The sequence below is a fragment of the Myripristis murdjan genome, chromosome 4, assembly GCF_902150065.1.
Source record: "Myripristis murdjan chromosome 4, fMyrMur1.1, whole genome shotgun sequence".
Taxonomy (NCBI): Eukaryota; Metazoa; Chordata; class Actinopteri; order Holocentriformes; family Holocentridae; genus Myripristis; species Myripristis murdjan.
The window spans coordinates 35,157,901-35,170,005 of record NC_043983.1 but is presented as its reverse complement, the minus strand read 5'-3'; the positions used below and the strand labels follow the sequence as shown (position 1 = coordinate 35,170,005).

Below are 12,105 nucleotides of genomic sequence, written 5' to 3'. Positions count from 1 at the left end.
ATAAAATTACCTGTTTAAAAAAAATACATAAATATATTTTTAGACAGCCAGGAAAACGTCAAAGAGTCAAAATCCAACAGTTTCCCAGAGCGAGACGAGTCCACGAGGCCGGGGAGGTGAAGTGGAAACCAGACTGGAGACAGACAAAGCTTTGTGTGTGTGTGTGTGTGTGTGTGTGTGTGTGTGTGTGTGTGTGTGTGTTTCTGCAAAATACATTTAGGAAGGATTTCAGAGACAATACAGTGATGTGTTTCAAAGCCAAAACCCACTGTATATCCTCATATTTCAGTCTAAGATCAGAATAAAGCTGTTAAATCTGAACAGTCCAGTAACTTGTGAACTACAAAGGGAAACACACAGTTTAGGTCCATTTATTCTTCCTTTACCTACAAAAATAAAAACATCACTGCCCACACGCTTCCATGTGTCCTTTATGTTGTCACAGGTGTTCAGCGGTAAATCCACTAGGTGGCAGCACAGAGTCTAGAGTTTCTGACAGCAGCCAACATGGAGGCAGTGGAGGAGTTTGTAATAATGTTGGAGGAGGCAGAGGAGGAGGCGGTGCTGTGGACGGCGGCAGGGTCGAGGGTCGAGGCGTGGCAGCTTGACCTGACGCCACAGGAACACTCAGTGATGATGAGATTTGAAAAATATGAACTTTGCTAAAACTTAATTTCACCAGCCAGATAAATCTACACGTTCAAACAAATCAGTTTATTGTTTTTGCAGTGAGTCAGCTGATCTGTTATTAGAGCACCTCATTTTTCCACAGCTAACATTCAGCCTGGCTGATTTAAATCAACAGGCTGACGGTATTTACCGTCTTTGCCGAGCAGAGTTTTGTCCAAAAGGAACGAGAGGCGGGTCTCTTCTAGACGCCTGTCCCAAACCCGCAGCGCTCCGGTTCAGAGACTGAGGCAGAGAAAAGGCCCGGCTGCTCGCTGAGGCTTTCAGGTTCTTCCTGCAGGACTCGGTCTCTGCTGCTGAGCCTGTTGGGACAGACACCCAGCTCCCTGTCCCGTCACAGCGCCTCACGTCTGCATGTGCTGCCGCTGAGAGAGAGCAGAGCAAACGGCTTCCATGGCATCTCTTTGGTTCAGATCTCAGCAGCACGGACAGAGAGCGGAGGGCTGATCAGCGTCAGTCAGAGGAAATAAAGAAAGGCTTTCAGTTACAGGAAACCAGAGGCTGTTCAAAACAGCCACACAAAAGGCAACTTTGGCCCAAAATCAGTAAATGTGTTGTAGTTTGGAGGCGCTGAGGGCCGAGCACGCGGCTCATCTCAGTCTTCAGGAACATGTTGGACTTCATTTGTTCTTCATGTGTCCTGCAGGCTGCTGGGCTCCGAGCTGCAGCTGCAAAATCCCTCCAGACGTCAGAGTGGAGAATCATGGAGGAACAAACAAGTTCACCCACTGACGCTCACATTCACTGTCGGGCAAATGAGAAGAAGACTATGAGAAGTTTATGAGAAGAAGCCGAGCTTCTTCTCATACACAAATCAGCCTGGATGAGTCAGACTGAGTGTATAAACCTGATTCCAAGGTGAAGCAGCTGCCTGGATGTCGGTGGTCTGTGGAGGAGGAGGAGGACGTAGGATTCTTTTGTCTAATATTATACATTTAAAAAAAGAAAAAAAAAAGTTTCTTCTTTGTGTCTTGTTCATAAAATAAAATTCTTTTTTTTTTTTCTCTTCGTTATCTGGCGGTTGCGGTGAAACCTGCATTCCCACCTGTTGCCGTAGCTCCGCCCCCCGATGATTGTCTGTTTACGGAAGCGGGACGTCTGTCATTTATTTCCAAGCTGTTTGCTTTGCTCCAAATGTCAGATGTTTAATTCTGATGATAAATACGATATTTAATTATAAAAAACAGTTTTCATACCAAAATCCTGTTTTGCAGATGGCAGCAGTGATAACTCTGTAAATTTTACTTCACATTAATAGGCTCTTAGTATAACAAGCCCCAAGATTTGCTAAAGGGAATTTTTTTCTCTCTCCATGGTATTGAAATATCCACCTTGCTCACAGGTGAGGGGGGGCATAATGGCTTTTAACCCTGGGCCCTCAAATGTCTAGGAACGGCACTGACGTCAGAAGCAGACTGCAGAGATCCTGCATGCAGCCGGTCTGAGAGCCGGATGCAAACATGACACTGCAGCAGGCAGGAGGCGCAAACCCCCGTCCAGAGTGCATGCGTGTGTTTGGCGTGTTGTTGCGTGGCTGCGGCGTGAATTCAGCCCCGCAGCACAAACCCCGCAGGAGGATGTTTGTGTAATTGATGCTGAAACAGTTACACGCCTCAGCTGCCACAGCTATGACTCATATGCAATTATGAGGAGAGGCTGAGCGCTGCATCTGATAGGGTGAAAGCCTGCAAAGTGCCTGCAAAACACACACACACACACACACAGTGAAGACGCCGCTTCATTCACAGAGAAGCCGGTGGTTATTTTTAGGGGAGGAGGTGACAGGCAGCAGACGCCTTTGCAAATATTCCCATCGCTCCTCCTCGCATGCAGCTCGCAGGATGTCAGCCGCCGCCGCTTAGCGAGCACAAACACACCGGCAGCTCATTTTGACGGAATAGTCGCGGATTTTTTCCCTTGTTGGTTTATTGCGAACGACGCACCGGGTTTGTGTGTGTGCGCTTCTTTTTCCTCGACACCTCGACAGAGCCGGTCGCAGCTGAGGATCCTGTTTTTGGGAACAAGAGTTGAGTCCTGATCAGGTGCAGAGAGAAGCCAGGAAGCAGATCCGCCCAGCAGAGGTGAGGCTGCGGGATCCGCCGCTCCTGCGGAAAAACAGCCGCGGGGAGCGGGTTCACATGATAGGTGGGATTATATTTAGTAAGTTTCTTTGACAAAAAGGCCTAATCTGGTCAGATCTGAGCCCCAGAGCTCCACCTCACCTGGGCCGGTGCATCCCGCACACAGAGTCCTCCTGTAGGACCTGACTCTGTGTGACTGTGTGTCTGTGAAGCGACATCAATGTGTTTTAATCTCGAACAGGAGGTTTTCTGTTCTGCTCCTGTCCGCGCCTCGCCTCTCTGTGGCATCAACAGTGGCCTCAGTGTGCTGTCATTGTACAGATATTTAAAAAAAAAAAAAAAAAAAAAAAAAAAATACAATATTCCTGAAGGAACATGCAGCTCAGTGTGTCTGTGGAGAATTCATTGTTACCTTTCTCCATTTCCCATGTTACGCCTGTAATAATCCTACAGATTATTACAGGAGTGACGTTATAGCTCTGTATTAGACTGTATAGTGACCCTACAGATTATTATAGGAATAGCATCATGTTATTGTATTAGACTGTATAATAATCTAGCAGATTATTATATAGTCTGTGATGTTTGTGTAGCAGTTACTGCTGCCACTATAGAAATGCCTGCATGTTGATTGACACATCCATTGTTTATTATGTGATATTGATAATCCATGTGGTTTAATGTCTCAGTAAATCTGTAATGACATGAGATTTTTTTCCTGCTGTCTGACATTTAGAGGTAGTTTCTGACTAGCAGAGCCCAACATGTACAGCAAATTCACTGATGAGAATGTTCTAGCATTTACTACTGATTTATATATATATATATATATATATATATATATATATATGTGTGTGTGTGTGTGTGTGTGTGTGTGTGTGTGTGTGTGTATATATATATATATATATGTGTGTGTGTGTGTGTGTGTGTGTATATATATATATATATATATTTTTTTTTTTTTTTTTTTTTTTAATTTTTTTTTTTTTAAGTCACTGTGCTGCTCCTCTGGCCTGACCAGTAATTGATCCCTGAGGACAAACGCGGTGATCCTTGAATACATTTCAGGATTGAGCCTCTGAGGGTTGAGCTGACCAGCAGCAGCTGTGTGTCATCAACACATGCAGTGGAAGAGATGTGGACTCTCTGTCAGTAACAAGCCCGTATTTGATTTGATTTATGTTTAACCTTTTATTTAACCAGGTAAAAGACACATTGCTGCTCAAAATTCAAAGTGTGACCCGGACAAGAGAGCAGCAGGACAGCAAGTTCCAGCACAAATAATACACATGACTCGGCTCGCCGAAATAAATAATAAAGCTGGAATTAAAAGGCCAGCATCCTCCAGAGTGGAGAAGCATTCAGATACTGTTGTTTAACAGAGGAGCAGCAGCAGTTTACATTCAGAATCAAAAATCAGAAATCCTTTATTGATCCCTGAGGGGGAAATGCTGTCAGCTGCAGTTGCTCAGATTAGAAATACAAAAATATGTGCTTTAGAAATTTGAAAAAAAAAAAAAAAAAAAAAGTACATTATGTTTCAATGTGCATTAATCTTTTAAAATATTACAACAGTGGAGATATTCACCTGGAGATGTGAGGTCCTTCATTCTGAAGTCCATTTACTGGCTGATCTGAAACCTTTTTGTTTGTTTGTTTGTTTGTTTGTTTAGCAGCTGAGTGTCTGCCTCAGGTCCAGTAAACAGACGCAGGTCAGGACCTGAAATTAGACGCAGATTCTGAGGTCTGGGTCAAAAAGACGCGGCGGCATGAAGGGAAAGTAAATGTCAGGCAGCAGGTTTCATTACGAAGCAGCCGCTCATAACACAGTCAATAATACATGAGAGCGGTGGGGTTCAGCCGCGGTCCGGGGGCCCCTGACGGTCCCTCAGGGTCTTCCAGGGGCCCTCTGCAAAATGAGGCATAGTTTAAATTCTTGTGAAAAGGCATTCAAACAGAATGTCACTGCAACATATCGTTTTAGTTTTTAGAAATGGTTGTCTTCTTCTTTAGTTAATATTTTTGGGTAATTTTTTGTGGTAATTTTCCTGTATTTTTTCACACATTTTGTTTTCTCTTTTGCAATTTTTTTGACATTTTCTGAGTTTTCAAAGTTCTTACTTATATTTTTGCTAATTTTCACATGACTTCTTGCTCATTTGCTCATCACCTTTTCCTCCTGCATGTTTTTGAAAGAAATCTGTTTATTCACTAGACTTTGCTACGACCTGCAACAAGGAAAAAGTGACTATTTGATTTTTTAATCTCACCACTTTGAATTGATTTGACAAGTCATGACACCTGGATGAACACAAGATCCTCTCATATCAGAGTCATTTCCAGCGGGGGCCCGGGGTCCGGGGCCTCCGGGGGTCAAACCTCCGGCTCCAGATGATGGAAAAGTTTGAAAACTCCTGCATTAAACCATTTGTATTATCAATCACATTATAACTCCTAAACACCACGGAGCATGAAATAAAGCTCCACAGACTGCAGTACTTCAGCAAGACTGTATTGGAACATCAAGTAGAACTGCAGTATTCCTGTTCTAAAGAGTACAAGGCAAACAGGAACACTTTGCTGATTGTCAGCCTCTTCTCAGTCTATCTGGACGAGCAGAGCTCAGATTTCCTCGTCAATACCGTCCACAGTCGACGACTGATCAGACCTCCACGTAAAAAGTGGCAAAATTTTCCTTTAAAGGAAAACTCCATCATTTTTGGGCAAAATCCCCTTTTTCCCTCTTCCCCAGACTGAGACCAGATGTTGGACACCATTTCCACCTCTGGACATCCAGTGGTCCAGTTCCTATGGGTAGCATTTCCTGTTAGCTTAGCATAAAGACTTGAAGTCTATGGGATTTGTTAGCCTGGCTCTATCAAAGTGAAAAATATACATTACAGAGTTTATTTCAAATCCACATGATCCACCATGTAAATCAGACAGCCGCAGAGCTGCTATAAAGTTTATTTTTGGAGCCAGGCTAACGACTCCCATAGACTTCAAGTCTTTATGCTAAGCTAACAGGAAATGCTACTGGGCATGCAGAGGTGAAAACGATGTCCAACATCTGGTCTCAGTCTGGGGACGTCAGGAAAAGGGAATCATGTCCAAAACGTTGGCGTATTCCCTCTAAAGCTCCTAGATGACATGTAATGACTGACGAAGGAAAAATCTAAATACAAAAGCAAGACAAGGCCAGTATGAATCATCGTCCACGTCATCACACTGTGAGTACATGTAGGAATATTACAGCGATGATACAGCGACACCATAGGAGCGACAGATAACCATTGAGTCTTTATTAGTTGGTGAATAAGTCGGTTATGGCTCAGGTGAATACATTAATAATGTAGTGATGTCACAGTGATTTTCCATCGCTGTCACATCGGCTCCAGCACTGTGGCAGGACCTGCATGGATATGTGTTGAGCTGCTGGCTGATATCACTGAGTTTTATGTGTTTAGGATTTCGAAATGATTTTGCTCACGTTGCCAGACGAAGGCCACGCGTCAAAAGCCAGAAACTCCTGAAATGTGACGTGATGGACAAGAAACGAGCTTTTTATTATCATTCTGCCACATTCGCGTCACGTCTGAGGGCACAGGCGAGCCAAGAGGAAGATTTTGTAGACAAAGTGCAGCAGATATTTTTCATTTTACACAAGTACAATTTATTGTGCCCGCTGTGAATACAACTGATAATTTTAGGGTTAGGGTTAACGTAATCATCTTCAGATCCTGCCTGTAGTCACCACTAGGAGGCAGAAGTGAGGTTTTCCTCCCCTGTAGCCTGCAGCTCGTGGGCTTTTTGTGGTAAATCCGACGTGACGTGACCACAGAAATGATAGAGGTGGACGAGCTCTCTGTGCTTCAGCCAGGAGGAGGGAGAGATTTGGCTCAGAGGCTCTCGGCGGCAGGATCTGAAGGTTTTCCTGCTGAAGAGAGGAGCTTTAAGCAGAGCGGAGGATCGTCTTCCTCGCTCGGCCGAGCCCGGCGGCTCTGACTCATCCATCTGCTGCTCAGCATCATCCAGCCCCGTCAGCCCCCCCCCTTAAAAAAAAATCATGTTTAAATAATCACCTTTTTTTTGTTTGGTACCGTGACAGTTTGTAGTGACTTCATTAGCAGAACATACAGCAAGCAAGGAAGAAAAAATGATCAGCAGATTAGCAAATGAATAAATAAATACATATTGGAGAATTAGTATAAATAAAATAGCATAAATAGATTAATTAAATAAATAATCAAAAATTACAAGTTTTTTTTTTTTTAAATTACAGATTAAGAAAGCAAGAAGAAAGATTTGAAGACAGATATATAAAAAGTTAATGTACAATAAACTACCATATTTCCCCAATTAATCGCCGGGCTGCAAATAGCCGCCTGGTTCTTATAAATGCCTGGGGTCTGCACCCATTTTGCGTATTAAACGCCCACCCGAATAACCGCCGGGGCGATTATTTGCATTATATTGAGGTAACCCAAAATAAGGCTACTCACCTTATTTTTGCAGAAGTAAACAGTTAGCCGCACAATAACTGTGTGGCACTTCCGTTTTCTGTCAAAATAAGAGACCTAGCTAACATAAGAAAAAAGGGTGTACCGTAATCTTAAATCAACCGACTGTAAATATGTTTGTAACTGTCATCACAATAATGGCCTGGTGCAGGTCTGAGCAAAAATAAATAAAGGCCTGCAGCGAATAGCCGCCTGGTTCTTTTAAACGCCTGTGCTCCAAGTTGATTTTGCGTATTAAACGCCCGGGCGATTAATTGGGGAAATACGGTATTCATATAATGTCAAAATGTATTCATAATTATTAAAACGATATATTTAAAATCAGTGATGCCAGGTCAGATTTCCTGTGTTTAAATGCTCGTTAAAGGCATCTGACTGCAGATTTCTTTCACAAGCATTTAATTTAAACTGAAATTAATTAAATATAATTACTCCTCATTTTGTTGAGGGCCCCCCGCTGGCCCTTAAGGACCCCTGGGGCGTCCCCGGGCCCCGCTTTGAAAACCACAGATTTATCTGACGTTTATCCTCGACAGGTTCAGGATCTGAAACGTGACTCGTGCTGAGCAGGTTTGAAGTCTCACAGTCTGTTTTTCTGGATCATGTTCAAAACGTCGGCTGTCAGGGCCTTGGCTTCACGCGGCTCTGAGAGAACCTCCTCTCACCGCAGAGGAACGTCTGACCCCTCAGTGCAGGAGGACGAATGAAAACCACTGAGGCTTGAGTCACCAGGTTTTCACAATGCTCCTCTGACATCATGTGGTGCCGCCGTGCGCCGGCTGCACGGCGTGGAGACGTGGCGGTGTGGTCAAGTCGAAAACTCCAGTGGCCCCAGCTCTGTGGGACCAGTTTGGGGAAGGAAGGCCCTTTCCTGTCCCAGCATGACTGAGCCCCAGTGCACAGAGCAGCTCCATAAAGGCGTGGCCGGCTGAGTTTGGGGTGGAAGAAGTTGAGCGGCCCGCACAGAGCCCCGACCTCAACCCCATCCAACACCTTTGGGATCAACTAGAACGCAGACTGGGAGCCGGGCCCTCTGGTCCAACATCAGAGTCTGAGCTCACAAAGGCTCAAAACTCCCACAGACACTCCAACATCTGGCACAAACTCCCACAGACACTCCAACATCTGGCACAAACTCCCACAGACACTCCAACATCTGGCACAAACTCCCACAGACACTCCAACATCTGGCAGAAACTCCCACAGACACTCCAACATCTGGCACAAACTCCCACAGACACTCCAACATCTGGGAGATGACATGACAAAATCGTGTATCTCTAATTTTTACTTTGACTTTGACTAAACGTTTTACTTTTTACTGTCACCAAACCTCCCGCTCTGTGCCTGAGGCTCGCCCACGGGCTCACGCTTTAAAAGAGGGGATTTCTTTTGATTTCTGGGGTTTACTGCCTCGTACCTGTGAGCACCTTCTTTTTTTTTTTCTTTTTTTTTTTTAATTTGCATTTTTAGAAAATCAAGACAGCGACAAAACAGAAAACAAACAACCAATCAAAAACAAAATAGGCAGACAAATAATAAAGAAAAAAAAATTATATATATATCAATTAATTACACAAATATCAATATGATTTCCTTCCATTCGGAGGATACACTTCCCTGATATACACTACATGGCCCAAGTATTGTTTGTTGTATACTTCACCCATTTTCCCCATCTTTCTTCAAATATATAGACTTGATTTCTAATTCTCATTGTTTTTTTGGTTCAACTTGAAGCCGAGGCGCTCGTCAGCGTCTCATCAGTCTGACCCAGCCAATCAGATTTTCAGAATCTAATGAGGCCGGACTTTTAAAACCTCTGCAACGTCTAGAGAGGCGGCTCGAGTTAAAGCTGATGAGCTGCTGGAGCGACACACCGTGCCTGTTCAACTGGGGTGGGGAAAAAACCAATACAGCGTGGTATGGAAATATTTAGTGTGACAATATCATATCAATACATAGACGCCAAGTATCGACGCAGTATTTCTGTCAGGTGTTTATGACAGAGTTGGACAGTCTGTCCTGCATAAAAGTGACACAGAATGAAAACGTTATAAAACAGACTTTGACAAAGTGTTTGTTTTTCGTTGCGATCAGGACTCAGCCTCAACACGTGGTGCACGCTCTTACACGGTGAGCACTGGGCCGTCCTGATCAACTAGATTTCTTTCAAAAACATACAGGGGAGAAAAGGTAGTGAGCAAAAACATTAGTAAAAATAAATAAATAAATAAAAATTACATGAGAGAGATAAAAACAAAAACAAAAATCTTGTTTTCTTGCAGTAAAAAAAACCTGCAAGAAAAACCCTATGAGATCAGATCCACTGTTGTTCCTACTGATTGTATATTTCTTGCCAAAATAACCTTTATCAAACCCGTCCTCCCCCCAGATGGCGAAGGCAGACCAGCGTTTCGGCCAGCGGGACGGCTCCGACCAGAACTTCGACTACATGTTCAAGCTGCTGATCATCGGCAACAGCAGCGTGGGCAAAACCTCCTTCCTGTTCCGCTACGCCGACGACTCCTTCAGCAACTCCTTCGTCAGCACCGTGGGCATCGACTTCAAGGTGAAGACGGTGTACCGCAACGACAAGAGGGTCAAGCTGCAGATCTGGGTGAGGACGCACGGCTGGATGAGTTGTTGTTGTGTCAGTTTGTCTGTTTAAACAGGCGGTAAGTCACCTGCCGCTGACTGGGAGGAGGTAGAACAAGAGAAGTCAGCTTGTGGTGGCGTGTGACTAAAGGCTCAGTGATGCTCCTTTATGTGCAAAAATAAATGCGTCCGTTTCAAACGACATAACAGTCACCGCCCACCGCCTTGATGCATCCTTTACGTTGGCCTGGGTGTTCGGCAGTAAATCCACTAGGGGGCAGCACAGAGTCCAGGGGCCGGATTCTCCAAAGGTTCTTAAGATTAAATTTCTTCCTTTTTTCCACTTTTTTTCTTAAGTTTGGGTTTAAGAAGAATCTTAAGATATTTTCGAATTCACAAACAAAATATCTTAAGAATCCAAACAAAAGATCTTAAGAATGTTCTCAACTTTATTCTTAGGATTTTTCTTAAGAATAAATGGGATTCTTGAAAGAAATTATCTTACTATTTTTCTTAAATAGTATCGTAACTTTAAGACAGGTAAAGGTCGTCTTAAGTAAGCACATGCTGTGTGAAGGTAAGCTATTTTTCAAACATCTTTGATTAATTTAGAGCCAAATTTGATTGTATAACATAGATTAATGTAGTAGGCTAATACCTTAATAATTTTACATTGTATATGTTAACATAGTGATAATCGTTATCTAAACTGTAATTCAGCCTAATATCTAAACCAGTATTTAGACACATAAAGGCACATATATTGTTTCTGAGTCTATATGAGGACATTTTGTTTGGCCACCAGTCACCATTCATGTGTCAGTTATATTTAGATTCCATTAACTAACAGGTTAGTAATATCGTCGCTGTCCAATACAAAGTATGTATCTCAATTTTTGAGAAAACACTATAACATCAAATCAAAGTTGAGACTATAATGGATATTGTTTTGTTGTATTTTAGATGGAGCTGCTGTGGGCTGCAGCTCGAGGCTGTTTGTTTACATAAAGGTAGAGAGTTGAGAAGTTCATAAGTGGAAAAAATCAAGAAGTTCTTAAGATAATGTGCAGTTCTTAAGAAAATAATGGGGAATAGCACTTGAGAACATTCTTATGAACTTCTCATTTTTTCCTCTTACGAAACGTCTTAAGATTATTAGTAAGAACTTTTTGGAGAATCTGGCCCCTGGTGTGTGAGGTCCTTAAACGCATCACCGCAGGACGACGGTGAAATGTGTCCCACCGGTTCTTTGCCTGAGCCGCCGTCCGTCATCGTTTAACAGCAGAATGAGGACGGTTTGACGTTGCGGTTTGTAAACACAACAAAGTCGGCCCCTCCTTCCTTTCCTAGGATGGTGACGGAATGAAACGATAATGATAAAATATAACTTTGCTATCCTAGGAAAAACTATTTTTCCTCCTTTGTCCACTCGGTGTTTCGTCTTGCCAGATTTTCTTTTGCCCAAAGGCCGACGCCCAGAAGAGTCCCGAGCTCAGCAAAACAAAAAAATCCAGGCAGAGGGCAGGGACTCTACAGTCACACACACACACACACACACACACACACACACACACCAGCACACACTGCTAGTGGCTCATACATCATGATGGAGAGGATTAGTTCTCCTTCTGCCGTTAAGCAGCTGAGAAAGATTCATTATGGTCACTTGGTCCTGAAATTGGACTTAATGTGCATGAAGTCCAATTTTTATCTTTAAAAAACGGTTGTTTACTCGGGGAAGGGCTTCTGCTCAGTGATAGGCTGCTTGTGAGATGATCCATGCTTCAGTTTTACATCACAAACTGTCACTCTGGCACAAAACCACTGGGTGAAATCTGCTCCCGGGCCGGGCACGCCCCGAAAACCTGCTGCTCCAGAACCAAGGATTATCGATATCATACTGATATGATATGATAATTTGAGACTTGAGATTTGAGAAAAGGCTGGGATGCCGCTTCCTGAACTGATCAGACTGAGCTTCCTGTTGTTTGTCTCGAGCTGCTTGGTCATCACATCCAAGTTACTAACATCTTGTGTGTTAGTGTCTTATGAAAAACACCGGTAGTAGATATTTGATTTTCCATGTCCAAGTAATGCAGACTTTTACATTCGTGGAAAAAAAAAAAGCAGCAGCAGTGAGAACAAGGCCGAAGCCAGCAGACGGTGTTTGTGTCGGAGACGCTGGTGGAGAAATCAGAGCTCAGAAAGGAATCTGGAGA

General features: G+C 43.4%; 1 protein-coding gene across 2 annotated transcripts in view; it reads left to right on the top strand.

Annotated features, from left to right (window-relative positions):
* Positions 1-2,416: 2,416 nt before the first annotated feature.
* The window catches only part of rab3b (RAB3B, member RAS oncogene family), a 28,675-nt gene continuing 18,986 nt past the window's right edge, over positions 2,417-12,105 (top strand). Inside the window, exons 1-2 of one of the 2 annotated variants that reach the window (XM_030050309.1) lie at positions 2,417-2,768; positions 9,684-9,908. In XM_030050309.1, coding sequence (XP_029906169.1) covers positions 9,684-9,908 — 225 coding nt within the window. In that variant the 5' untranslated portion in view covers positions 2,417-2,768. Of the gene's footprint in view, positions 2,833-9,683; positions 9,909-12,105 lie in introns of both variants that reach the window. The other variant, XM_030050310.1, reaches the window with a different exon arrangement.